General features: G+C 34.4%; 4 protein-coding genes across 4 annotated transcripts in view; 2 read left to right on the top strand and 2 right to left on the bottom strand.

The window, feature by feature from the left end:
- Window positions 1-794: 794 nt before the first annotated feature.
- Window positions 795-7,173, bottom strand: LOC125680718 (dynein regulatory complex subunit 4-like). The gene is made up of 10 exons (XM_048920445.2): window positions 7,078-7,173; window positions 5,346-5,456; window positions 4,471-4,668; window positions 4,067-4,273; window positions 3,605-3,865; window positions 3,240-3,407; window positions 2,130-2,216; window positions 1,690-1,899; window positions 1,367-1,432; window positions 795-1,256 (listed from the first exon to the last, which is right to left on the bottom strand). Exons 1-10 carry the CDS (start codon window positions 7,078-7,080, stop codon window positions 1,107-1,109), a joined length of 1,461 nt encoding a protein of 486 aa, XP_048776402.1. The 5' UTR covers window positions 7,081-7,173; the 3' UTR covers window positions 795-1,106.
- Window positions 7,174-7,533: 360 nt separating this feature from the next.
- Window positions 7,534-15,822, top strand: LOC125680723 (uncharacterized). The gene is made up of 6 exons (XM_048920476.2): window positions 7,534-7,638; window positions 7,873-8,132; window positions 10,712-10,831; window positions 10,948-11,049; window positions 11,292-11,384; window positions 13,121-15,822. Exons 2-6 carry the CDS (start codon window positions 7,898-7,900, stop codon window positions 13,588-13,590), a joined length of 1,020 nt encoding a protein of 339 aa, XP_048776433.1. The 5' UTR covers window positions 7,534-7,638; window positions 7,873-7,897; the 3' UTR covers window positions 13,591-15,822.
- A 963-nt stretch (window positions 15,823-16,785) lies between these two features.
- LOC125680721 (steroid 17-alpha-hydroxylase/17,20 lyase-like) lies at window positions 16,786-20,868 on the bottom strand. The gene is made up of 7 exons (XM_048920461.2): window positions 20,572-20,868; window positions 19,631-20,408; window positions 19,331-19,546; window positions 19,108-19,213; window positions 18,743-19,008; window positions 18,525-18,652; window positions 16,786-17,429 (listed from the first exon to the last, which is right to left on the bottom strand). Exons 2-7 carry the CDS (start codon window positions 20,189-20,191, stop codon window positions 17,204-17,206), a joined length of 1,503 nt encoding a protein of 500 aa, XP_048776418.1. The 5' UTR covers window positions 20,192-20,408; window positions 20,572-20,868; the 3' UTR covers window positions 16,786-17,203.
- Window positions 20,869-23,071: 2,203 nt separating this feature from the next.
- The window catches only part of LOC125680725 (uncharacterized), a 12,179-nt gene continuing 7,601 nt past the window's right edge, over window positions 23,072-27,649 (top strand). The window contains exons 1-4 of the mRNA XM_048920488.2: window positions 23,072-23,563; window positions 25,385-25,469; window positions 25,743-25,768; window positions 25,901-26,031. Of these exons, the coding sequence (XP_048776445.2) occupies window positions 23,403-23,563; window positions 25,385-25,469; window positions 25,743-25,768; window positions 25,901-26,031 (403 nt within the window). The 5' untranslated portion in view covers window positions 23,072-23,402. The remainder of the gene's footprint in view (window positions 23,564-25,384; window positions 25,470-25,742; window positions 25,769-25,900; window positions 26,032-27,649) is intronic.

Here is a 27,649-nt window from a genome sequence, read left to right as displayed (position 1 = left end):
AGAACAAGAACACGTTGGTGGATTACGTATAAGATGGTCTAAATCTAGGCACTGCAGTTTGTTTATAATTAAAAAGTTTGGATGCAATGGTAGAAGTATAGCTGTAGGAAATACAGGGTGTAGACTTGAACTTGAAATAAGTTGGAATACATGACTGAACCCTATTATCTCATAAACTGTCAAAAAAAAACCAGAAGAAATTTCTTATAAAAACCTCATGAAAATGAATTTGTTTCCCTTGTGTCTGTGCGCCATTCTGATTATAGCGAAATTCCAGCCGAACTCATTATAGTGCTCTTACACAACAATTACAGACACTGAATTTTGCTCATTTTCTATTTTTTTTTTAAGGAGGTCTCAATTTATATAATGAAGTCTTGATTGAAAGTACATGTATTATAATAAGTAGAGATGTTCGGGTTGGAATTCACCATAATTACTGAAAAAAGGGTGCCCTAGTCTGGAAAAGCGTTTGCATGGACAGACAGGCTGATCCCTTCAGGCACCCGCCTATGGACATGGCCCTAATGAAAACCCAGGTTAATTGATACTGTACTCTTTACGGGAAGCTTCGATGCCCCAAACTTCCATTGTAAGGGGAGTAACTGCAAAAGTGTCTGTCATACTGAAAAGCCAATGCAACCTTGCTTATGAGCCCCGCAAGTGCATGGATGAGAAAACCCGAGAAAAGGGCACCCCAGTACTTGAAGAGATGCATATAAATCAATATTCAATGGTGTGAGTCTCCATTTCCTCATCGATCCCTGCCACTGTTATTCACAAATATTATACACTTTCAGAGTTATCACAGTTTTATTCTGATATACCTGTCACAGGGTAGCTTTCATACACCATTTGTACAGAAAAACACAATCACAGACATGATTCATCAAAATACATAATAAAAGAATTGTATATAAGTTAAAACTTTCGGCTTACGGGATTACAAAAATTCGCTCTTTACACAACAGCTTTATAGTTAAGGAAGTAATACTTCCCATTATTTTTTGTTTCAATTTTCTCCTGTCATGAAGTAATTTATCCTTTTATAATATAGTTTATAGTTAACAGCAAGTGGACGGATTGAATGGGACACAATGTCAAATCTAGGAGGGGGCTGATACAAGCCCTGCTGGTCCCTGTCCAAGGGCTTGACCTCCCACAGTACTCTCCAGAGGTTTGAAGCCAAGTTCTTCTGTGGGGATTCCGAATTGTGTTAGTTTGGCCTCGTATGTCCTTAGCAGATCATTGTGTGCCTATAAATAATTATATGCAATTCATTTCTCTTCTCTATAAATTTCAATAAAGTCATAGTTTTCTACTTTGAAAAAAAAAAAGAAGTACGACATTGTGGTTGTAATCTTACTTTGCAAACTCTAGCCAGCTCATATTGTAGATCTTTGATGGCGCTATTCTTAGAATCAAGGACATCCTAAAAAAAAATTAAATTTATTGTGAAAAGTATTTACATACACACTCAACAACACATTCACTCAATAGTAAGAAATGACAAAATGTATTAATTGATCTGTTGTAAATGCTTTTCCTTTACAATACCTTATAAATGGAATCTCAGATCAATGATATGTGCATGGTTTATAAACATCAATAATACTTTACAACAAGCAAGAAATAGTTTTCTTACACATACACAAAAATCTCCAAAATATTAAACATGTTTAACTATACCTCCAGTTTTCTGGTGACAACTGTAAGGGCTGTTGGATCAAGATTAGAGGCAGAGAGAACCTCATTGAGCTGGGCTTCCTTCTTCTCGAGTGTATCAGCCAAGGCCCCCAACTTCTTCTCCAGTAAGAGATTCTTGAAGTTACTCTTCTGCTGCACTTCATGGATAGCTTTCACAAACTTCCTGTACAAGTCATCTCGTTCATCCTGAGTCTAAAATATAAGACACCTTCTTTTACACGCAAATTAATCATCAAAGTACATCTGCGTAAAGAAATACACTTTGCTAATTCTGTTTTGGTAACAAAATTTCGAAGTCTAAACACTTAAGCAAAAGATATTCCCAATCTGAGGTACAAAAGGGTCTTAAACAATCAAATCTTTATGAAATTAATGAATAAATCAAACAATGAAGCACAACACCATTCAAAGAGCATTCCCACCTTCTCAAATCTTTGCTCCAGAACCTCATGCTCCCATTTGAGAGCTCTTTGTTCCTCCTCTGTCACCTTTAACCTGGCCTTTGTCATCTACAAATAATTAGCATATGCATGTACATATCTGCTATACTAAAGATAATTTCATAGACTGGTAAAATATATTTGTTGGTGTACAAATGTATAGTTATGTCACAGTTGTCTAAAACTCATAACAATCAAACCTTTACACTGACAGACTAACAAAATATGCCGGTCCACATAGAAATATTTCTGTTCCATCGCGAACATGTTATGGAAAACTTTAAAATATCTTAAGATTCACTTGACAATTATTCGCAATGACATCACAATCTATATCATTGAAATCACAAATTCACAATGCCAAGTCAATCATTAGGGCTGAAGAAAGGATCCATAGCTGTTCCATACATGCATAAAAAGTGTGATCATGTGCATTCACTTTGTCTGTGCATAGTTGCACATCATCAACACAACAGACGTAAAATCTAATAAACAATTAATGTTGACCGTAAATCAGCCCCAAAACCAAAAAGATGTTGTGACCTTTTAATATGATTTTAAATTTAATTTCATATGCAATCATGGTCACTAACAAAACAGGGTATATATTTAACAACAGCACTATACTAAGATGACCCAAGAGGTAATCACAGTAATTGTGGATAAGAATTTCAATTTTTCTCTAAAGCAGTTTAATGCAGGAGATCAAAATCCTCACACACTCAGATAAAATAAATAAACAAAGTGTTGAAAAAATTCTTTATGTCTACATGTCTGGAAATCATAGCAGTAAAATCACATATAAAAAGATAGAAATATTTGCTTTTTCAGCTTCCCAACTTTCTTACAAAATGAGTTTCCTAAATATCATATATATATCCTACATTTGGACTGATCATTTTCCAAATTTATTTCAGACATTGCCAACCAGTTTTGCCAATAAGACAGATGGTTTTCAAAAATCTGTAATTTGCACTTAAAATGCAATCTTTTGTTCCATTGTAACAAACTAAGAAATAGATATAGTAATTGAATGACGTATATAGTCATGATCAGTTATAAACCTAGCTAAAAACAAAATATAGTACTTACTCTGAGAGTTTCTTTGTCCTTCTCATAGTTTGCTAGTTTTTTCCTCAGTAAGTCCACCTGTTCCTTGGCCTCTCGTAGTGGTTCCAACAATCGTTTGTTCTCGGCCATCACTTCCGCACGATCCTTCTCCATATGCTCATACTTCTTCTTTGATTCTTCAACTTGTTCCTATTCGAAGGAGACATTATGGTAACTTATTCTGAGATTAAATATTATGGGATATCATACATGTGGATAATCAATTTACAAATTTTATGCAGCATAAGAATGTTTGTTGCAAATGAATTTGACAAGAGCATGCATAGAATAATCCAAACATGTTCACAACATCCTACATCTGATTATCACTGAATAATGTAATTTACCTTCAGTGTATTGATGAGAGACAAGTTATTTAGAGTGATATCATTGTAATAGTTTTTGATGTCTGTAAAGGCCTTCTCATGAGTTTTCATAAGTTCATTAATCTGTCCATTCTTTCTCTCCTCAATTTCATGAATTTCTGTTTTGCGACGTAAATCAAGTTCATCTCTCAATGTCCTCATCTTCTTTTCATATTTGGCCTCTATTTCTCTTGCTTGTCTTTCAAAGTCACTTCTTAACTGGGTAATTTGTTCATCATGTTTCTGAAATATAAAATGAAGTAGTTGTAAATAGATCACTATAAGTATGTCATACTAATACACGTTGCTAAATCAAAATTCCGAGACATCAGAAATCAAACCAATAAGAACATCATCAAACAGTACAGTAGATGTGATTATAGCATATACAAGTTAAAATATTTATTCTTATGTGCAATAGTAAAAAATGTTTATTCTTATAACCTTTTTCAGATTCTTGATGATGTCTTCATGGGAGAGTTCCTCCTCTTTCAGAGTGACTTTGAGGGCTCTCTTATCTTTCCTTAATTTCTTTTCTTCATCCCTGTGATCCTCCTGAGCCAGTTTCAGGGCACACACATTATCAGCCTTCAGATCTGATATGTTATTCTGGTGCTCAAACAACAAGTGCTTTACTTTTTGTTTATACACCTGAAATTTGATTACATAGAGAATGTATATGGACTATTGGCTAGATACAATTACATGTATTAGAATAGCTTACTAAATACATGTAGTGTGTGACAAAAACAATGACTTTACATCATTCTTTCAAGAACATTGTGTAATGTGTTATCACAGCATTACAGGCAGGTTCTGGTGTGTGTCATTCTGTGTCTGATCATTACCTTTATTTCTACTTGATGCCTTTCCTCAGCATCTTCCATCTCCCTGTCTTTGTTCCTGATTTCTGCCTTTCTTTCATCCAGCTGTCGTTTGGTTATTTCCCAAAATGTATTCACTTTGTCTCTTTCCAACTGGAAGTAATTTCGCTCCTCTCTCTCACGATCCAACTCTTCTCTCAGACGTACTACATGTTCCTCCAGCTAAACATGGAAGAATATGTGATATAAATTGCACAAAGTACTGAAAATACTCTAAATCTTTAAGTCTTCAAAAGTGTTTAATCTATATAACAGAAGCAAGGACAAGTATTAAAATTTCAATGAGAAGACTTCCCCCCTCCTCCCATAATAAAAAAGCCACACATATAGCTGTGGTGGATGACAAAATGCATGGATTAGCAAATAAGCCAGTCCAGTGTGCTACATGTACCATTATTTAGGACATGGTACAAATATGGTAAAAACAGGGTGATGCATAGCCTTTTTTTAAAGACTAGGACAGTCACATCTGTCTGTATTTTTAATCACTGAGTCTTGCACAAGTTTCACATGTAAAGGAAACATGATGTCATTGTTTTGAAAACTTTGAAATAGAAAAAGTTAGTTATCATACTTGCATCATTCATTTTAACTATGTATCATGAGATGTTATTAGCCTACTATTTTGGCAAATTTGGAGATTATTAAGAATTTTGCAATACAGGCACAAGGAGTAAACATGATTTTTTTTTATCAATGTAGCAAAACACATTAAATTATCCTCATGCCTCTGTTCACATAAGATGGTGTCATTAGAGCTATCTCTGCAATTAATATGGAAGAAAAAATAGCAACCTTGGTATCCTGATGTATAGTAAAGTACAGTTTACAAAAATTACCTGTTCTTTGGTCATCTCCTCTGTAGGGATGCCATCAATGACAGTGGGGGTTTTCGCCTTTCCCGACTTTTTCCCCTTCTTCCCCTTTTTCCCACTTTTCTTTTTGGGTGGCTGGAATAGAAATTTAGAATAAGGATATAAAAGCACCGTATATTAAACCATCATTTGTCACTTTTTTCTAGAAGTATTGTATTGCACTCTCAAACAACAACCAAATCATGATAAGTGTTGTAATAAATAAATGCTTGATAATTGATAAAAATTGTAGTGTTAAATCTAAAGCCAAGTAATTTAGTATACTGCAATGTTAATACGGAGCGAATCTTGAATGGACTGAAGGCCCATCCACAAAGCAAGGTTATAAAGGTAACACTTATGTGAAAGAAAGAAAAAATTGGCAAATAAATAGAGATAATCTCTGCACGTATACATTCACTGATTCAGAAAATTCTGTGAACTGTATGGGCAATGTCATTTTGATCAACTATCTACTTTCTCAACGACGGTCTCTGTTCTAATGCATATAAAGCCAAACAAGAGTTCTGAGTAATTGATTCATTAGTTATTAAAGTTTCAAATTTGATTGCCAAAAATACAAGCTCTGAAGTGCAATTTGTAACCTTAATTTGTTCAAAATTACTTGTATGATTATTATTATAATAGTTTTTATCAAATCATTACTATATAAAAGACAGTAATACAACTAAATAGATGGACAAGCTCACCAGTGTTTATAGATGAATATATAAGACTGCAATACTTCATAAAAAAAACCTGAACATAAAATTAACAAATTGTTTGGAAAGTTTCAACAAATATTTTTGATGAGCAGACAGGTTTCCTCATATGCTTTCATTTGTATTTGTTGTTATGATGTCAAAATACACTGTTTACATTGTGTTATTTATAATTTCCGTATTCAATGAAAAGGCAGATCAAATGCCTATAGTCATATTGCACGATGTAAAATACATTTTGATCATCTGTATGCAAATTATCGTGACCTCTAAACAAGCAATCTCAACTGTAACATCACAAGTTGACCCTTTTCTATTCTCGATGAAATCGATCATAGGCCTATTTGGATGTTATTAGGTGATTAGCCCCAGAGAAATTACAAATAGTATAAATGTGAACAGTTATTTCTATTTTTGATTTATCGTAATTTACTAAATATGACCACTGGAACTGGTAATTTTGTCTTTAATAATAATAATATGGGTACATGTATATACCATATACCACCTCTTAATTGTTCCTGTGATGATTGTCACTTGGAATGTGCTAATGAACATTTCATGCTTTGCTCGGTCCAACGGTCGCATCATTATACATATTACATATAGTAGCATTATGACAATTTTCATTTCAAAGTACCAATATAGTGTATAGCATGGCTTAAACTAACAATGTAGTCAAGACATACTAATTAATCAACTCTCAAAGCTGACCATTTATTCACAAAACTGCATTGGCATTGGAAATATTGCTCTAAGATCATCACACTTCAGATGAGCGAAAATGTCGAAATAGTTGCAAGGTTGCAACTGGTTAAACTCTTGTAAGTGCAAATATTTTTCTTCTAAATGTTTGAAAAACCAGCACTCAACTCAGTGTACCATTTAAGCTAATGTTATGGCAAAAAGTGCATTTAAAAACAAAATCGAATTAACATATATACAAATATATAATCAACATCAAATCTTTTCTAAAACACGTTTAAAAACCTTACCATGACTTCTGGAAGATGTATGAACTACTACAACAAACAAATATGGCGTCTGGTGTTGTCCAGGCAACAGTACCCGGATGATAATATGGGGGTCGCTTATACAAATAAGAGGTAATTTTTATTGAATGGTATAACATGTAATCTATTATTATTATCTCTTTTTAAATAGTGACAAAAATATGACTAATGGAAACGGAAAACTATTACTAACATATAGTTTTTGATAAATGAAATTTTATTTTTAACGAGCTAGGTAAAACCTAAATTAAAAACCTATAACAATCCAAGATATATATCCGAATAAATATTTAATCATTTTAATTAATATGAAAATATTAGAGCACATCAATAAGAAAAAGATATGGGGATATAAAAGAAGATAAAGTACACAATACAAATTTTGAATACTACTACATTTACTAAACACGGGACATTGTAAGGACCCCTTTTCGGAATTATTTTATCTGTTTTTTAAAGTCGAAAGTCGATCTGACGAAATCAATTTGTTTACAAGTACATTGTGATTTTGGGGGATATTTATTGGCCTAGGTTTAACTTGAGGTGAGTTATAACTTTGTAGTGTTGAAACAAACATTTTAATAAGGTCAAAATGTAGATCATTCAACTGCCAGGATACTTAAAATTTACATATATTTATCATTATGAAGACGAGTCACAACTACACAAGGATGTTTTGATCTAAAATCTGATTGTAAATAAACTATACGACGGATACCACTTGAAATCACTTTTGTTACACTGTTGATTTACTATATGATTTTTGAATTCTTATAGGAATCGAGTGACAAAAGCCTACTGAATGATGGGCGTTTGTCCTATATGTTTTGATGGACTAAAATCCCCATCTTGCTGTGTGCCTTGTGGACATGTGTTTTGTAATGTGTGTATTCATCGATGGCGGACCACAACCCCCCGTCCTCTGGGAGATCTTTTCTTGAATTATCGTTATCAGGAAAGCAGGAGCTGTCCACAGTGTAGATCGGATATCCAAGCTATACAGAGAATTAGATTTGATGATGATGATGGTGTCCAAGGTATTTCTGAATGTTGTGTCAATAAATGAGTTATATGAATTATTGTCATACATGGTGCAAGATATAACACTTCCAAATACTGATGAAAGGATTGTTGCCGACAATCGATTGTCGATCGATCGTTTTTGGCTCTTCGATTCCGATTATCGATTTTATTTTTCATAATGTTTTGTTGCCTGTACACTAGTTGATAACTAATCTGACATTTTTCTGTTAACCCCACTTTTATTTTGTGACATGTGCATAACATAATATAGTTATGGACTCCATATTGAAAAGTGGGAATTTAGCGACACCAGCTTGTGTTGCTGCTTTGCCGACCTATTACAACTTTATTTCGCAGATTTACTTTCCAAGACGCGAGGATTCATTTATCGGATGATTATTCTACAAGTTAATCATGACTAATATGATGCTATTGCCATGTAAAAAGCTCAAACACTGACAAATGAAGCATCACTTTGACTTAGGGTGCCTCCTTGCCATTTGATTTCTTTGCGCATGACGTCAACACACAAATTTCCAATCTGTGTCAAAGTAGTAAAATACTCATCCTACTCGTATAAACGTATGTGGATATTTACTTCATGAAATTTATTTTCTCATATCATTAAAATAACAGACCGCTATGAAATGATATAAATAATCACAATTTATGCATTGATCTCCAGACATGTACATGCAGCAACATGTAACACCCCCCCCACCCACACACACACACATTTGCCCCCTCCCATTTTCTTGATGTGTAATGTACATATTTTTTATTATCACAAACATTTGTTATTAGTACATGCAAAGATAGATTAATTTGTTAGCTGGTCACTTGTTATAGTGGTGATGAGAGGTAGTGGAATTGCAAGGTTGAGCCGATGCATTGAACTCATACTTGTATTGAAGGATATCCCCCCCCCCCCCCTTTTTGAGTTTACGATTTTTAGGTTTGGGCAGAACTGCTTTTCTTGCTAAGAGTTTTGAATATAACAGCACCTTTTTACTGTTTGCTCCTCACCCGTTAACTTTCAAAAACGATGTTTAAATGTGCTGAACTCACTATATCTGATACAAATTATAAATAATTAAGTGCTTGTCTACTGAAAGTTGCCCAAGTTAACGCAGGAAACGTGATCTCATTAATAAGCATACTAAATATTAAAACCGCAACGGAATCAGAGACAAAATAATGATTCCAATATTCCGTATTATTTTTAAACTTGCTCTCAGAACCATACAAACACTACATGAACAACTGATTAATTCAACAACCATTTCTATCTGTCTATTTATATCTCCCCTCTTTCAGGGGTAGACATATTGTTTTTGTACTTTCCATCCATCATTGCATCCGTACATCTGTCTGTCACAAAATCTTGTGAACGCTTCTACTCCTATGTGGTTAATCGGATAAACTTGAAACTTTGTACAGTGCTTCATTGTCATTTGTAGATGTGGATATTGTCGGAAGAGGAGGATCTAAATATTTTCCTAAAAGTTATAGTGGATCTAAGAGGGGTGGAGGGTGTAAAATAGCTTGTGAACACTTCTCCTCCTTTTATTATGGCATATCGGATAGATTTGAAACTTTTAACAATGCTTCATTGCCATTTGTAGATATGCATATTGTCGGGACAGGTGGATCCAATGATTTTCCTAAAAGTTATAGTGGATCTAAGAGGGGTGGAGGATGTTAAAATAGCTTGTGAACACTTCTCCTCCTATATGGCTTATCCAATAGACTTGAAATTTTGTACGATACTTCAATGGCATTTGCAGATGTGCATTTTGCAGGGACAGGAGAATCCAATTGTTGTCCTTAAAGTTATAATATAGTGGATCTGAGGGGTGGAGGGTGTTAAATAATTTGTGAACATTTCTCCAATGTGGCTTATCGGAGTTCATATTGTCTATGCTCCTGCCCGACATGCTTTCTTCTCCATACCATGCAGTACATTAAAGGGAGGTTTCATATGGAGCACTTCCAATTTTGGGAGCTGGGGAGACATTTGTTTTTCATAAATACAATCTCTAGCTCTTTTATAATTTGTTAGAAATTCAGAATCAAATACAATGTAAATGCTTTAAAGGTCACACACATTTTTGCTAGCCAAGGGTTTTCGGTCCACTCCGCTTTCATTTCATGAGTAGCTGAGCGTTGGGTCAGACTTCGCATTATAATCACAAATATAGATTAAAGATGTGTGGTAAGAAATGGGAAGAATTTCAGTAAACAGGTGATGGATTCCTGGAATGAGACTCAAGAGATCCAACTTTGCACCATATGACCCATGTCAGTGACATTGTTGAGAAAATATTGATTTAAATAAAACATGAAAAAAGAGCACTGATTCATTCTCTTAATTTCATCTTGTAGGTTTTCATTTTAGTCTGTAGATTTTATATTCATTGGCTAAAATTAGCCTGTGGTAGAAAAATTTAATTTCAACCCCTGAGATTTGATGATAGATTTTGAGTAATCTCTCTCTAGAGCTCTGAAAAAGATACAGGCATATTGTATATTTTAAGAACAGTCTGAAGTTTTCTTTCTGTTTTTAATTAGAAAGCATGAATTTTTATTTCAGATTTCGAGGAAACAGAGGCAGATCCCTGGGAAGCCACTGATGATTACACCACAATTCTGAAATCTGCTCACAATATCTGGTCAAGAAGTGAACTACGCAAAGCTTGTGTTTCTGCACAGAGTATGCTGATTATTAATTAATATCAGCAATGATGAATTAATCATCAATTTAACATAAAATTCATTCCAGTGCTAAATCATGATACACAATAAACAAATGATAATGTCTTTTTACAGGTAGAATCTTTTCAGTTTCATGGATCCAGAAAATTTGGGATGTTGGGAAAACATGCGTTAGCAAAACAGGAACATTTGTATCAGAATTTAGGCATATTGAAGGTATTCAAATACAGTCAAAATCTCATCTGTTTAAAGTTGGTATGGTATGTCAATTAAAAAAATAGTGCTGTACATTTCTGTTTTTAAATGCATTATTTTAACATGAATTAAGATTTTTATATGTCATTTGAAAAAATATTTGAAATATTGTGCAGAAGGCTGAAATGGTTTTTTTTTTCCGTGATGACATAATTATTTCATATCTGTTTATGTTTAAGGAGAGATCAAATATCTATTTAAAGGTGGACCAGAAGTGCAGATGGAATGGATAAAGATTCAAGCAGAACAAGCCTGTGTTACAATTCAAAATAAAATACTTGGTCATCCTAAAGTTGGTAAGTTTTGCTTTCTGACAAGATCTGTTTACATCTGTTTGAAAATATATCAAGATATTACAATGTACATTTACTGCAGTATACTTATTTTTGAGGGTTCAGTTTTTGTGGTTTCAAAAAATAAGTGTTTTTAGTGTTCATACCACACAAACAATGAAAGTTACCCCTGCCCCAATGTAAAATCATTTTACAGAATATTGCAAGATTTTATAGTTATTCTTTATTTCTCTTTTGGTGCATTTGTTTGGAGTTTCTGGTCACTAAGTCAGGGTTAAATAAACCTATCCTTTTTCACATAATACATGTACTAGTATAGTATGGTATTTCTAGGTCATCTGAGTAAAGTCAGGTGACCTATTGCAATTGGTCTGTGTCCGTTGACGTGTGTTGTGCGTTAGCAATTGGACATTTTTAACTTCTTCTTGATAAATCTTTTCAAATTTGGTATGCAGCATCTTTGAGAAAGGGGGAAGAGGGGTCCATAAATTATAAATTTCAGGACTCCTGCACCCCAGGGGCCTATGGGTGGGGCAAAAACTGCCAAAACTTGACCAATTTTCAAAAATCTTCTTTACAACCGCTCATGTGTAAGAAAAACTATATGCATAGTGATGTAGAGCAAGAAGGCCTCTACCAAAAATATTCTCTACAACTGCATATCTCTAAAAAAAACAAAAAAACAAGAAAACAACTTAATACATATTAGTGATGTAGAACAGGAAGACCTCTACCAAAATTGTGATTTTCATACTACACAGGGTAGAGGTTCAGAATCAAGTGCAGGGCCAAACTTAGCATATATAGTATCTAAGTGTAAATCATTTAAAAAAATATCTTCCTTAATGCTATTGATACTAAATTTAAACTAAATGGATATTTAGAATGGACAGGTAGCCCTTTACCAAAATTGTATATTTCATGATCCCCAAGGTAAGGGTTTTGGTATTAGGGTGGGGCCAAAATGGTAAGTGATTAAAAGTGTTAATTCAATTGAACATTTTTAAACTTCGTAATAACTACCTTTTCAATTCTTTTCATATTTGGTATGTAGCATCTTAGAAACAAGGATGACAAAATTTATAAATTTCAGGACTCTTGCACACCTGGGGCCTTAGGGATGCATTAAAAACTGCCAAAAATTTACAAATTTTCAAAAATCTTCTCCTCTTCAACTGCACAGGTGACCGATAAGGCCTGTGGGCCTCTTGTTGATTTTTTTATGCTTCAAAATACCAAACCTTTAAGTTTTATGCAATATTTGGAACCAGTGTTTAGTGTATTGAACCTCCATTGTAACATGGAATCCAGGGTTCAGAAATATGATAATTGATTACAAGTTTATTTTTTTTTAGTTATTCCTTCAACTTTGTTTATAAGGATTCAAAATAATGTTGTGATTAGAGGTAGTCATGCCTTTAATATCTTTCATTTTGGGATCGGGGATTATGGTAACAAGTCATAGTTACTCGTCAATCATAGGCCTTGTTTTATTTCACACTGTATGGGGGTATTGATTACATGCACATGAATTAGAGTTTGATCCCTTTACAAGATTAAAAGTTTAAGGAGTTCAATATTCTCAGGAAAGATATTAGCCAGCGTTTATTTGAACCATAATTTCAGTATCTATAGGTTTTTTCAGTATTTTAAGGGGTTCTGATTATTTTATGGCACAAGTATAAACCTTATACAAACATGTAGTACAGTACATTCAAATTAATGCATTGTTATTGCAGAGAGTTTAAAAACACAATGGAGTAATTTCAGTGAAGATAAGAAGAGAGCGATAATGTTTCTGATGGCCGTTTTGTGTGTGCTGACCCTGGCTGATGTCCAGAACTCTAAAGGCTTCATACAATCCGTTGTGCTCCCCATCTTTGAGTCTGCTTTGGCTATTGTGTTTGAGATGATATCCGTGCTGTGGTATTGCCTGACGAGACCGTTGTTGTGCTTATTCCACTGTGTGCTGGCAATGATTATCATGGTTCTCGACATCATGGCTGCTACCTTGCGAACCCCAATTGTTATCTTGGAAATCTTGTTATGGCTGCCATACACCATAATTTTGGGACTGACTATGTTTTTGTCCAATGCTATTGGTACTATTATCCGAACATTTTTCCCTATTGCACTTGTGCTCTATGCATTTTTTCCAGGGGTACAACAGAAGGTTAGAGAAATATTTGCTAGTTTACAGCAAAATTAAGGAGTATTATGATATCTTTTGCCGTGCCAAATGATTGTTTTGAATTCATTCTTCATTTCTTAGAGGTTTGATAGTTAAGTTCTGTTAAGGTTAGGAGTGGGGTTATTTGCTGCACCCCCAATATTTTTTGAAATGTGCGATTTGTTGAAAATTAAAAACTTATATTCTCTAAAGAATGTACATGTATTGAAGGGTTGCACATTCAGTAATCATTTTAAAACATGTTACAAAAGATTCCATGATGTTTTATTTTTTGGCGTGTGTGAGATGAGGGGGAGATGTTGTCAACATATTTTAGTTGTGTCCCCTCTATCTCTAAGTGGGCCTGTAGTGCTCACAATTAGTACCATGTTAAATATATTGTTCCCATACAACGGAGTTGGCGGGAATAAAGTAACAGACATAGGTGGGTGAGGGAGTGTGTGCGTAACACCGATTTTAAAATGCATCGGGTTGGGGAGGGGGTAACATATTTTTAGCTGTGCTCATTCAATTTCAAAATAAGTCTGTAGTGCTTATAAGTTGCATGTTTTTTGTTTGTTGTTTTTTTTTGCATTAATTTTGTTACTGGTATGTTATAATTTATTTCACATATTTGCACTAATCCAGCAGATTATTTTCCACTTAATAGAGGTAGAAGATAAGAAATGTGTAATATGAAAATTAAAAAAGATTTCGTATGTAGAGACATAATGATAATGATACACTGTGGGATGAAAGGCACACATGCATAGGTATTATTCTCATGAGAAAAACGGGAAACATTTATACATTGTTACAATGTCTTTTTAGTCCCCTACCGACGAAGTCGATGGGACTTTAGGTTTGCTCTCCATCCGTCTGTCAGTCCAGTTTTCCGCACTTTTTTTCTCTGTTCTTGCAGATATTTATTTTATATTTGGTATGTGGCTTTGCCATAACAAGTTACAGATCAAGTTCAAACTTCGTCTCGGTCCGTTGATTTTTCACTTAGTTATGGCCCTTGGACTTAGAAAAAATAGCATGAATTATCAGTGTTCCAGACTTTTTTTGGCTGTGCTTGCAGATATTCATTTGATATTAGGTACATTGCTTTGTCATAACAAGTTACAGATCAAGTTTGAATTTCATCTTGGTCCATTGATTTTCCATTAAGTTATGGCCCTTGGACGTAGAAAAATAGCATGAATTGTTAGTTTACATCCAAGTTTCTTATCTCTGTAGATAAGAATTAAGAATACTACACTCATTAAAACTTCTAGCATAGTAATACTACAATATAGCTAAATTATTCATGATCATCTACCTGTCACAGTTTATTGACTTGGTGAAAGACCTAAACCTTATTATAAATTTGTCTTTTTTCTTGGTCTAGTCTCTACTCGAATAGCAGTTGATTTCCAACCATTCCTATCCTGGTTCCCCAATTTTCCCTTTTACCATAACCTACATAATGAACTTTGAATATTGTTGTGGTACAGTGATTTTTGCAACCAGTAGGGGACTATGTATTGCCATGCAATACTCTCAGAATGCTTGTTTAAAATGTTGTTTTTAGGTTGGAGTGTTAGCTTTACTTGATTTTAAATTGTCTATCATAATTGTGTAACAAATGAAGGCAATATGGTTAAACCTCCTTATCTCAAACTTGATGGTGCCAAGAAAAAACTTCGAGATATCCAAGTGCTCAAGATATTGAGGTTAAAATCCATGGAGAAAATGTAGTTGGGACTTCAAATTCACTTCGACATATCCATGGTATTTGAGATACCAAACTTCAACTGTATTTGATATTTGCAAAACACTGTCATTTTGTGAAACTGGGTATATATTTAGTTTGAAAGTCTTTGAAAAGTATTAACTCAGATTACCATTCCAACAAGTGTATTCCATTGTTCAATATGGAGATATTGGTAATAGTTATGATATGGTACAGTAAAGCATGATTATAACGAACCTCCAGGGTTAGCGAAAAACATTTCATTATAATCCAACTTTGTTTTTATCCAATAACATTTTTGTTATTTTGCTTTCATGGTGTATATTACTTCGCAATAAGTATGAATTTGTTATAAGCATGTTTTACTGTATTTGAAATGTATCTTGTTGCTGACTTTTATAATATGCAAATCCATGAACAAGTATTACTGAATATTTTAACTTAATAGGGTAGAAACTGCTTCTGAACAGTAGAATTCAGTATTGTACACATTTTGTAATATTCCATGTTTAGTAAAATCTTGCAAAATCACACTTCAAACTTCTCGAATTGTATGATTTTGTGAGATACGATTTGGAATCATTTTAATAATTGCACCACCATATGATGTTCTCAGCAGTAGATTTTAAAAAAGATACTTCTAATCTAGTATTCTAATCAAAAGCATTGAAAGACCAAGCACACCTCAGACCGAAGACCTCCAAGGCTTTCTGAAGTTTCCAAATTTTAATCATGATATTTTAACTGCTCAATCAAGCTTCAGTTATCTCTGAACAGACTGAAAATTCCTATTAAAGGGGCATGGACATTATTTGAGTTGAAAATTTTCAAATTTTATTTTTCCATTAATAATATTTACATTGCTTAACTAAGGTATTTTTAATGGTCAACAAAAATTTGAATGTCAGTTTTTGAGTTACATAGGAGATACAGAGCTCACAATTCTTTGTTATGTAAACAAGGCTCATGCCATAATTTTGTTTACATGGGTTAAATATACTACTGAAAGTTTCATTAAAAGCAGGGGTTTTTTTTCAATTCATAAGTTATTTCGGAACACAATTAAACAGTTTCTAGTGTTTGTCATATTTCATGATGTAAACATGCTAAGTATTTTGTATTAGCAATCTATATGTAAACAAAAACATGGCATGAGCCTTGTTTACATAACAAAGAATTGTGAGTGCTGTTACTCACTGGTAACTCAACGACTTTCAAATTTTGATTGACTATTAGAAATACCTTAGTTAAGCATTGTAAACATTAAATGGAAAAATAAACTAAAAAAAATTTCAGGTTAAATCGTGTCCTTGCCCCTTTAACATAAAATCACACCCCAAATGTAATCAGCTCTTCCTAATCATTGAATCTGTTTTTCATGGAAATTTGAATGAAGTTTTAAGCTGTAGTTTTTATGGAATATTGTACCTACACAAATAGGATGAAAGGCATAACCTCCTGCCATTGGTGAAGTGAATATAGGAGATAAAAAGAAATTGACATGATTCAAGTTTTATTTATTGTGTACCACCACTGTTACACTAGTTGTTAATGGAAATGTTTTATCTGCTGCTATTAAAATAAATGTAAAGTTGAATAACAAAGTCTTTTTTTTAACTTTGTGTGTGTGCACATGCACATCAAGAAGCATTTCGAAGAAAAACTATGACAAAAGTCAATTTAAAAACTATGACAAAAGTCAATTTAAAAAGCAGTTCGAATGTTTGCTGATTTATATGGCATAATATGGCTTAAATGAAATACAAAGATATTTATTTTTGATAAATGCATGTAATAAAAAATACTAGAAAGTATCTAAGGAAGTTTGTAAAGTGGATAATACTGTAAATTGAAAATGATGTGAAATGGGAAGATATCCTTTTACACTTGTAACAAGACTTGAATGACTTGTCGTTAGGCATACAACTTTTGCAGACGACTGATTGCACCAACTGTGAATGGTTGAGGGTGTAGAACAAGTCCTAGGTCGTAAGAGCGAGGATCAGCTTCTGGAAGCTGCTCGGAATTGCTTGACACAAATGTAAAATGCTGAAGCAGCACGGCCACAAATAAATACAGACGGTTTTTGGCAAAGGTTTCTCCTAAACAGACTCGTCTGCCAGCACCAAATATGAGCAACCTGCCATGTATCAAAAGAATTTGTTAGTGTATAATATGGTAGAAGCACTAATATGCAGAATCCCAATTCACTCATCCTGCAAAAACTTGTCATATTGTAAAATTAGTATCAACATTGAATACAAAAATGGATGACCATTTGATTCTGATGAAGGGGGTGGGGGTGGATGTAAGTTTTAAAAGTGAGATATGCTGAAAATACGCCAATTATCATGCAGTGTGTGGAATTTTTGGGACTTTTGTTTTGTATAGAGTGTGTAAGTATATATACAATGCATGTACATGTACTTCTTTAATTAAAAAATTCATTTAATACTTCATCTTTAATGTTTGAAAAAGTTAAGAACTCGGGCTAAGGGGGACTTCCCACCCTGGTCATCATCCCATTTGGATGCTGCCCTGGGCCCTCGAGAGGGTGTGTGAGCGGCCTCATCAAGGCCACTTGCCTTCCAGACAATAACTTTAGATGCATGTAGCAATCAGTATCAAGGAGGATCAAACCAAAACATTATTGCAAGGCTAATGGATATATATCCTAACACTTGACAATAATAACAAGAAAGGAGATCGAAAAAATAAATGGATTGTCAATATTTTATTTCATAGGAAATAGATAGACGAGTTTTATGGTATTTGAATATTCTTCAAAATTGTCAGCCCCTCCTCCCATCAGAATCAGATAATTGTCCCCTAATGGGATATCAATATACATCTGCATAATGGTCATTTATAGATTTGGTAACGTGTAGCGGTCACCCAGCCAAGTGCTGATCACGTTCGCTGTTCAGGGGCGTTGCTTAACTTGCGTGATCAAGAGAGAGACTCTACCACATCACCAGAAAAGCTAGCTCTCTAGTCAGGCAGTATAAGTTCCCCCTTATACTGTCCGCTACACTTTTTTTGTTTTCAGGCACGAGTTGAACACGTCCGTATGTAATTTTCATCCGATTAATTTGAAGAAGAAAAAAAATCTTACGCTAAATCTTTAAATGAAATATGTAACATATTTGTCTTTTTTCCTTTTTTTAAAAAGAAAAAGCCTCTATATTCCCACATTTAGAACCCCCCCCCCCCCTTATAAGTCCTTGATACTTACTTTTTCCGACTGGGATGCTGTGCGCTGTGGATGGCACCACTGTCGTCAAGGAATCGAGAGGGATCGAACTTCCACGGTTTTGACCATATATTTTCATCATGGTGTAATGCCCACAGATTCATATATACCTATAATATATCGTGTTACTTCTTTGTAACTGAACAAGGCCGAATGTATTGGGGGAATTGTATTAAAACAACAACAAAAATTACGAGTACCGTTGAATCGGAGTCTATATGATATCCACCTATAGAAGCATTCTTTAGAGTGGAATGAGGCACCGCCAGGGGGACATGAGATATGAAGCGCAGGAGTTCTAAGATCACGGCTTCCGTGTATGGTGTTTGTGGGCGACCAGACAGCGAAGGGAACACTCCATCCGGAAAAACGCTGTCGATTTCTTCCTGAATCTTTGTCTGGATCTCTTGATTGTGGAGGAGGGTCAGAATTAAACAGGTCAAGGCCGTGGCTGTTGTGTCCACTCCTAAAGACAGTAACAAATAGTAGCTACTGTCAGTGGATTTTTTAACAAGCAGTAACTTATAGATTTTTAATTTCATGACATATTCGATTTTATATATACCTGCTAAAATCAAATTAGTAAAACATTCTTTAATTGTATCATCATCTAGATTGGAAATTCCATCCATTAGACTTTGCATGTGACCAATAACACTTTCTTCTGAAAACTGCAATATGAAAGTCAATAGATACGACAAACGGAGAAAGATTTGCAAATTAAAGAAATGACTTTAATTAAATCTACTTTTGGCTTGTGAGGCCCTGGGCAAATACATTACACGTACCATTCCGTGCTGTTCCTTAAGAGATTTCCACAACCGATCTCTAATGCCAAGAGCTTTTTCTAACTGCATTGTCTCTCTACTCTGTCCGAACTTAAGCCACGGTATAATATCAAGACGCTTTCCTTCTCCCGAGCCATATATCTCATTAAACATCTGGCTCATTTCTAAGATTGTTTCAATCTCTGGTCCCGTAGGTTCAAATCTTATTCCTATGAGCTACAAAAAAGCGATTAAAAATTGTTAACGCAAATCAACAAACCGAAATTCCAAGCAGAGTCTGAGTATACGATTTATACTTACGAAGCTTAACATTACGTTGCAGACAGATTCGAAGAAATTGCAACTTGGGTCGAAATTTTCCCCATCCAAAGCTTGGATCCGATCCACCAAAGACATCAATTCTGGTCTGCAAATATCTTCCAGAATGAGAAGTCTTGGTCCATACATCTTTAAAGATCTATGTACTTCTTTTCGTAAAAACATCAGCTTCGGGGTGTATGTTTGCCATACGATAGAGTTGCTACATCTGTCTCTTTGTTCTGTGCGATGCATCTTTGGTCGACCAGCGAAGGTTGTTCCCGCCAGCACCAAAGCCTCGTGGATACTTTTATAATCATTTAACACTACTATCTTCTCGTTAAACAGTTTCACTTCGAAAATAGCCCCATAATGCTTTGCCCACTCTGTAAAGACAAGATGACAATGTCTCATGGGTACCTGGAGGGCATTACCAACGATAGGCCATCTGCGTGGTATGCAAGGCACACGGTGCCCTTTTTGAAACAATAGGGACCAGAGTATAAAAGTAAGAAACGAGAAGAATGAAGCAAAGCAGCATGTAGCGATAAGTTCGAGTAGCATCTCCGACGAACACTGGTGTGAAGCTACTTTTTACACATACTGTATATGTCTTGAATTGGACCGTGCGAAAAACGCACAATGAACACACTAACGACAAACTGGGATCCGTGACTATATATAAGGTAATTCTGTTCCTCCTTGAAAAAAATAGTCTTCCTCAACTTCGGTATCTATTAGCGTATTTATTCTTCCTTTAATCAGTGTGTCCAGACGGAAGCTGAAAGAACGTGGGTATAGTCACAGATTACACAAGTAGTTAAGAGACATTCAATCGTCGAACAACATATTTGTGTTCTGTACAATATATCATTCACGAGTGTCTTCCATACCCAACAATGCGTGGTTTTCACCAATACAAGGAAACAATTGAACAAAATTACCAACATCCATGTATGCACATTTGTCCAGTTTCCTTACAGTGCAGGAATTGTTTAAGAGAAGACACGTGCGTGCAAGTCTACCCTTAGTTTTACAACAACGCTCCACACAGTCCACGCAGATGAGATTAATCTTCATTTTGCATAGTTCAGCAAACCATGAAGGGCGCAACAACAGGAAAACGTGCGTTTAACAGTGTCTTTAATACATGCGCACCTCTTAAGTAGTACATGTATTTCACTTTGTACGTGTTGTATCCGTTATTTGGGTGATTTAAACTTTTTCTTCAGTCTAGCAAACATTTCTCGAAGTTATTCGAGTATTTCTAAAGGTCATTTCCTTCCTTGTCACCAAATGACTGTTTATCATTGATAGAATTGTTTCGATTGACCCCCCCTCCCCTAAAAAAAACCACCACGTGAACATGCCTCGCAATAACCTTGTAAAGTACAGATAACAGAGATACAGGTTGATAATTAACAAAAACATTTCATCAGATTTGTACAAGGAGTCAACCATGTATTTTTCATTCATTTGTAAACTCTGATTTAATTAAACCACTCAAGGAACAGTTTATACAATAAATGAGTTAACAACAAGGAAACGTGCATGATATATATGTACGAAACTGTTTAAACAAGTGGATAATATTACCAAAACAACTCATTAAGGGAAACATATGGTGGCTGATTTTCGAGGCGGAAAGACGACAAAACGATAATTAGCGACTTTTCGCCGCGAAATAACGAAAAGACGAGAGAACGAAAGGTCGAAAAGACGACAAATTACAGGCGAAAAAACCACAAACAAAACCCGCAAATTAGCGACCCAATTTATCGTCTTTTTGCTTGGCTTGGCGTTTTGTCGTCTTTTTGAGGCGAAAAGACGAAAAATCGACAAAACGATAATCAGTGACTTTTCGCCTCGAAATAACGAAAAGTCGACAAGACGACAAAATACAGATTTTTCCGTTATTTTGCTATCTGATTTTCTAGGATTTCAATACGAAATTTGCTGTGTTTTCGATAATTATTAATTACATTTACAAAAAGGAAACATCTAAAACAATCTAATTAAAATTAGATCTTCCATCCGCTCCCCAGTTTTCGATACGTCGCGTGGAGCGGATGGAAGATCTAATTTTAATTAGATTGCATCTAAAATTAAATTATAGTTCTTATGTACTTGTATTCTACTGAAGAAATCCTGTTTTTATAAATGTTAATCCAGGCATGTTGAATTGGAGGTTGGGGTGGACAGGGGCCCCGGTCTCTCCCCTTTTTACACAATTTATTTTCCCCGTTATTTTTACATACAAATCTCATATTTTCTACATGCAAAGTTCGATTGATTCCCCTCCCCCTCTTTTCATTTTGAAAGTAGTAGTTAAAGGTAGTTGATGTTTGAAGTGCTGAATTGAAGAATACGTGCAATGAACTAACCCCAGCTCCCCGGGCTCCTACGAAGAAGGGGAGGGAGAAGCCGGAGTGCAATGAAATTCTTGACAAGTAAGAAAATGGTCAAATCTCAATATCCTATACATCGAAGGGGAGAACTACTCTATACTTTATTATATGCTTATATATAGTTACGACGGAACTCAACTGTGACATCACATCTACTTACAAATAATGATAAACATTAAAGCAATACGAGCTGTAACTGACGGCAGATAAATTGAAAAGTAAAAGAACAAATATTTAACATTTGTGATTGATATATAAATAACTTAATAGAATCTGAGTGAATCTGAAGCAATAAACCCGTCAAATCAGCATTAAATGTTTATATATATATGAATCATTGTCATCCAATCAGTAATTCCTGCTCGTAATCTCCGTTGTGCATTGTGCTCGGAGGTCACCAGTTCGGGGGGAAAAAAAAGCGAACAGATTTGTAAACAATTTAGCATGCCAATTCTAAAGAAAATTTACTACCAAAATTTTATCTGAGTGGCACATTTGCGAAATTATCACTTTCTTACACTTGTAGTACTTTTTGTCATTCATGAAACTATGTAATGTTTTAAAACAAACGACACGTGTATGTACTCACGTAAGATTCCGTCTTTACATGTATTTATGACCTCGGTCTCAGCAGTTGGACCGATTATGTTCGGCAATCATCGTTCCCATGTCCGGGTATACGACGCAATAGCGGTTTATACGAAACGCTCATTGTAGGTACGCTCTAAAACAATATTCCCTCGTTTATTTTTCTGAATTTTTCCTCAGATCTTGGGGATTATATCAGTTTAACTGATAAGTATTATTTGATGCATAATTGGATAGTTGAAAAAATATCGCCAGTTACAGCTTGTATTGATTCGTGTGCTACAGGAAATATGAACAAAGTGCACTTCTTGAATTAGAAATACAAGGAACTAAATGAAAATATTATTCTCACTCGATGTCTTCGCAAAAACTGTATTTAGGGAATAACGATCTTAGACTCTTTTATTGTTTACGATTAAATTTAATGCTGATTAACGGTTACAAATTGAGTTTTACCAGCGACGCGTTAGCTTTTAATCAACACTACTGGTCGAAAATAAAAAAACTCCCATTCTATTGAAATATTTTATATTTTTCTTGATGTTCGTTGAGTTTTTGCTGATGTCACCAAAGGTTTACGCTTGACGTTCTATTTTACGTCAATGTACTATGACGTCACAATGCACACTGCTTTAGCCAATCAGAATACAGATTGCATTAAGACGAAGGAAATGTAATCATAACGTCACAGTCGATATTTCCTCATAGAGTCTGCAATTGTGGCATCACAACTTTAACGTCATAAATATACAGTAGTGTGTTACATTCCTGCGGGCCAAATGCCGAAACCAAATGAGTCGCTAAAGGATGATTTTGCTCCAGAGTCCATACATTCAAACTGGAAGTCCAAGAAGTATCAACGGGTTGCACTCCAGATTAGAATGGAGAAAGAACAGGAGTTTATAAAAAAGGATGAGGATTTCCGCGCCCGTCAAATGGGGTATGTTTAGTTAGGATCTTAGAATGTCTGACACTATTTAGAAAATACAAAGTAGACATTTCTGTTCTTAAATAACCGTTCAAGCTATAGAAGAATATGTATATGAAGCTCAGTTTTTTTGCTTATAAATGTAGATATCGATGTTTGAACTGTAATATATACAGTACAGAGCATGGCGATTAAAAATATCGATAGAAATGATATATATCTAGAAAGCATACATTATACAACGTCAGTGTTACTGGGTTGGTGATGAATTATTTGCTTTTTGAATGTTTTTAAGTCGCCGTGCGTTAACAATTGAACATTTTTAACTTCTTCTTAATAACTACCATTCCAATTCTTTTCAAATTTGGTATGAAGCATCATCAGGACAAGGGGGACATAAATTGTAAATTTCAGGACTCCAGCACCCCTGGGGCCCTAGGGGCGGGGCAAAAACTGCCCCAAATTTACCAATTTTTTAAAATTTTCTTCTCAAGAACCACACACGTGTAAGAAAAACTAAATGCATATTGTTGTAGAGCAGGAAGACCTCTACCAAAATTGTAAATTTCATGATCCCCGGGGTAGGGGTTCTGACACCGGGGGGGGGGGGGGGGGGGGGGGGGCTAAACATGGTATATAGTATTTATGTGTAAAACACTTAAGTTACATCTTCTTTAGTGCTATTGATTGATACTAAATTGAAAGCAGAAAAATATATAGAAAGAACAGGTAGTTCTTTACCAAAATTGTAAATTTGATGACCCCCAGAGTAGGGGTTCTGACCCCAAGGTGGGGCCAAACTTAGTATATAGTATTTATGTGCAAGTTTGCTGATACTGTATAAAATATAAAATTTAATGCATTCTTAGGAATAGCAGAAAAGGATGTACAAAAAATGGTGAATTTCACAACCCAGGGTTATAACTTTAAGATCCAAATTAGTCATATCTTTTGATGTTTTAATGTTAATACACCTATTATTTAAGGTAACTCCATACTCGCAGTTTTATCTGATACAAGTTTGAAAAATGTATTTATTTCCATTAATTATAGTTAAAACTAACAAATTATTAAATAAAATACATACGTCATCACACTTTTTAAGATACGAGACGTACATAAACAGAATCATCTATCACCGTCAGAAAATTGCAATTTTCCTTAAACAGCGTTATCAAAATTTCATACAAACTGGTTATTACGATATAGTAGCATTCATAACAATTTCATGAAAGTGTATCTTCACAAAAATATACAAAATGTCTGTAAAAATAAAGGAAATCTATCGCATAATAGACTTGATAAAGAAATCAATAGAAACAGAGTTATTGCCCTTGGATTCAATATTTTAAAACGTATTATTGATTATTCATCTATAATTTAGACTTTTGAAATAGTTTATTTTTAACAAGATTTTTTACAATAACTATCGGGAAAGACTCCAACAAAATGTATGTTCCTATCACGCATAAATGTAAAGAAATCATTGATTTTGCAAAATCTGATGACATCACAGGAGGGTGGAATTACTTTAAAGCCTTTCATCAGTGTAATGCACTTTTGAGGGCAGTGAAGTTTTAAAAACACATCTTGTTTTATACTGTTGCTGAACATTAGAATTTAGCTAAGATATTCAGAACAGGAAATTGTTTCAAGATTTCATAGCCCGTGAAAGTAGTGATACTTTTTCACTAGTATTCAGGTGACCGATAAGGCCTGTGGGCCTCTTGTTTAAATCTGCTAGGGAAAAATATCGATTCTGAAAAAGTTTCTAAGTTGTTAACAATTTTACTTATCGTGTAAGTAAAGAACGAATAATATGTCTCCTTACAGGAAAGACCAAGAGAAAATGAGAAAATGTTTAGAAAGACTTGAGCAAGATAAGAAAAATATCTCCAACTATGAGCCTTCGCGAAACGTATGTATACCACGTTATAAAACATTGTTACAGAACTGTAGCTCTCTGATAAAATATTGGGACAGATCGGAGATCTCTGATCTCAGGTAACAAAAACAAAAACAATCCATCTGTAAAAAGGTGTCATCAACTTGAGTTTAAGTAATATGCATGTGCAAATATCAAGAGTATTCTATTGGTTTAATACTGGTGACTGAATTCATGGGGTTATCCTGACTTTCTGATATTAGATTCATCGCTTTTTTCGTTCAAGGATCTTTTCTTTTTCTTCAGACTGGTGACAGGGAACAGATTTACAGGTAATGCATTGAAGTGAAAATACTATTACCTAGACACACAATATTGACTCTTAACATATTACATGTATCTATTTCAGCACTCTTATTAGATGATTTAAAGTATTAACCTTGCTTGGACTATTTACCTTACAGCCGCGGTACTAGCGGTCGTTCTTCCAGTATGAGGGAAAGAAGGCGTTCTTCTCGGTATTCCCGCCCACAAGAAGGTGGGACTTCCTCTGTGGACCCAAGACGTTCCTCAACACGGAAGTTCAGCGAGCAGGGTATACTAGCATAATTATGTTTTTCGTGAATTTCATGACTACCAATTACAATTTTTAGGAATTTCATGACTACTTATTACAATTTTTAGGAATTTCATGGGCTAAAAAGGTTTTTTGTTTCCATGAAAGAATTGATCTTTAACGTGAAATAAAGGACGGCGTACATCACATGAAGCCCACATTAAACCAGTATAGATATATACACTGTGCGGTTCTTGCACAAGATATTACGCATTCTCACTATTCTGCTTAAATCAATACCTGCTGCTGTCAACAGGCGTTTACTATGAAACAAAATGGTCCGTTATGAACCCGTGTGTAAATATTGTTTCTCCCTATTATGATTTGATACCGTTTGTTATGACTTTCTCGCTGTTTCTATTGCAATATTTTATTTTGAAAATCACGTGAGTATACAGGATTTTGATTTAAAACAGAAAATTGATCTGGTTTTTATCAAAATAATGATATTGAGATGTTTTCTTCAATGACACCTCTCCTACTCTCAGGAAGTAAATTTAGCATAGTGTGCAAAATTATGTAGAAAGTACAATAAAAAGTATGGGCAAGAAGTGTTCTTATACTGGTGGGAAATCTTTAATGGAAATATTGCATGCAATGTTACGAAAGCTCATTAGCCTTATTTTCGTCGCTGAATTTTTTTCCCCGCGTTATAACACGAAACTTTCGCGAATTTACGCGTAAATTTCGTGTTATAATGCGAACCTTTCGGGAATATTAACGCGAAACTTTTGCAAATAAACTCGTAACTTTCGCGTTATGACGCGTAACTTTTGCGTTATAAGGCGAAACATTCTTTATAAGGTCAATTTTTTTTTTAAAAATTGGTTTACGGATTTCAAAATTTTCAAATCTGTTCGGAGGAGGTAAAAAAAAAAAAAAAAAGTTCAAATGACAAAATGTTAAGTAATAAAAATGAACTTGATTTGAGGTCAATGTTTTATTATCAACTTTAATATTCTCTTCACCAGTGTTCACTGTCAACTAAAGACGGTTGTATATAGCGACTATTGTGCACCTTGGCAACAATGCTGTTTCCTTAAAAAATGTTATTTGTTTATTAAATTAACTTTTTATCATTGTCAAATGTCCATTGTTTACCGTTTAGTTATGTAAATCCCAAAAATAAAAGAACCACATCGTTTTTCCATTTAAAAGATGGCATCCATAACGTATATAGGGACGCACTAATCACCTGAAGTACTAAAATCCTGACTGACCTTACCAAGCATATATTTTGTCTAAAAATTTACTTTTAAGTTTTAAAATCTTATTTATGAAGTCAAGTAAAGCTATAAATAAAATTCATGAACCCTATAAACATTTATGAAAAAAATTCTGAATTTTATATAGGTCAGATCAATTTATTGTTGGTAGTCAACAAATTTTATACATGGGCACGAATTGTGCTCCTTTGTTAGCTGACCTGTTTTTATATTCATATGAAGCAGAATTTATTCAAAAACTTCTACGTGAGAAGAAAAACTCTCTCGCTGTGGCCTTCAATTCGACTTTTAGATATATTGATGACGTTTTGTCTATTAACAATGATAGCTTTCATTCATATGTCGATTTGATATCCCTGTGAGCTCGAAAT

This window comes from Ostrea edulis, chromosome 1 (assembly GCF_947568905.1).
Source record: "Ostrea edulis chromosome 1, xbOstEdul1.1, whole genome shotgun sequence".
Classification (NCBI taxonomy): Eukaryota; Metazoa; Mollusca; class Bivalvia; order Ostreida; family Ostreidae; genus Ostrea; species Ostrea edulis.
The sequence above is the reverse complement of the archived record's forward strand: the minus strand, read 5'-3'. Positions and strand labels throughout refer to the sequence as shown.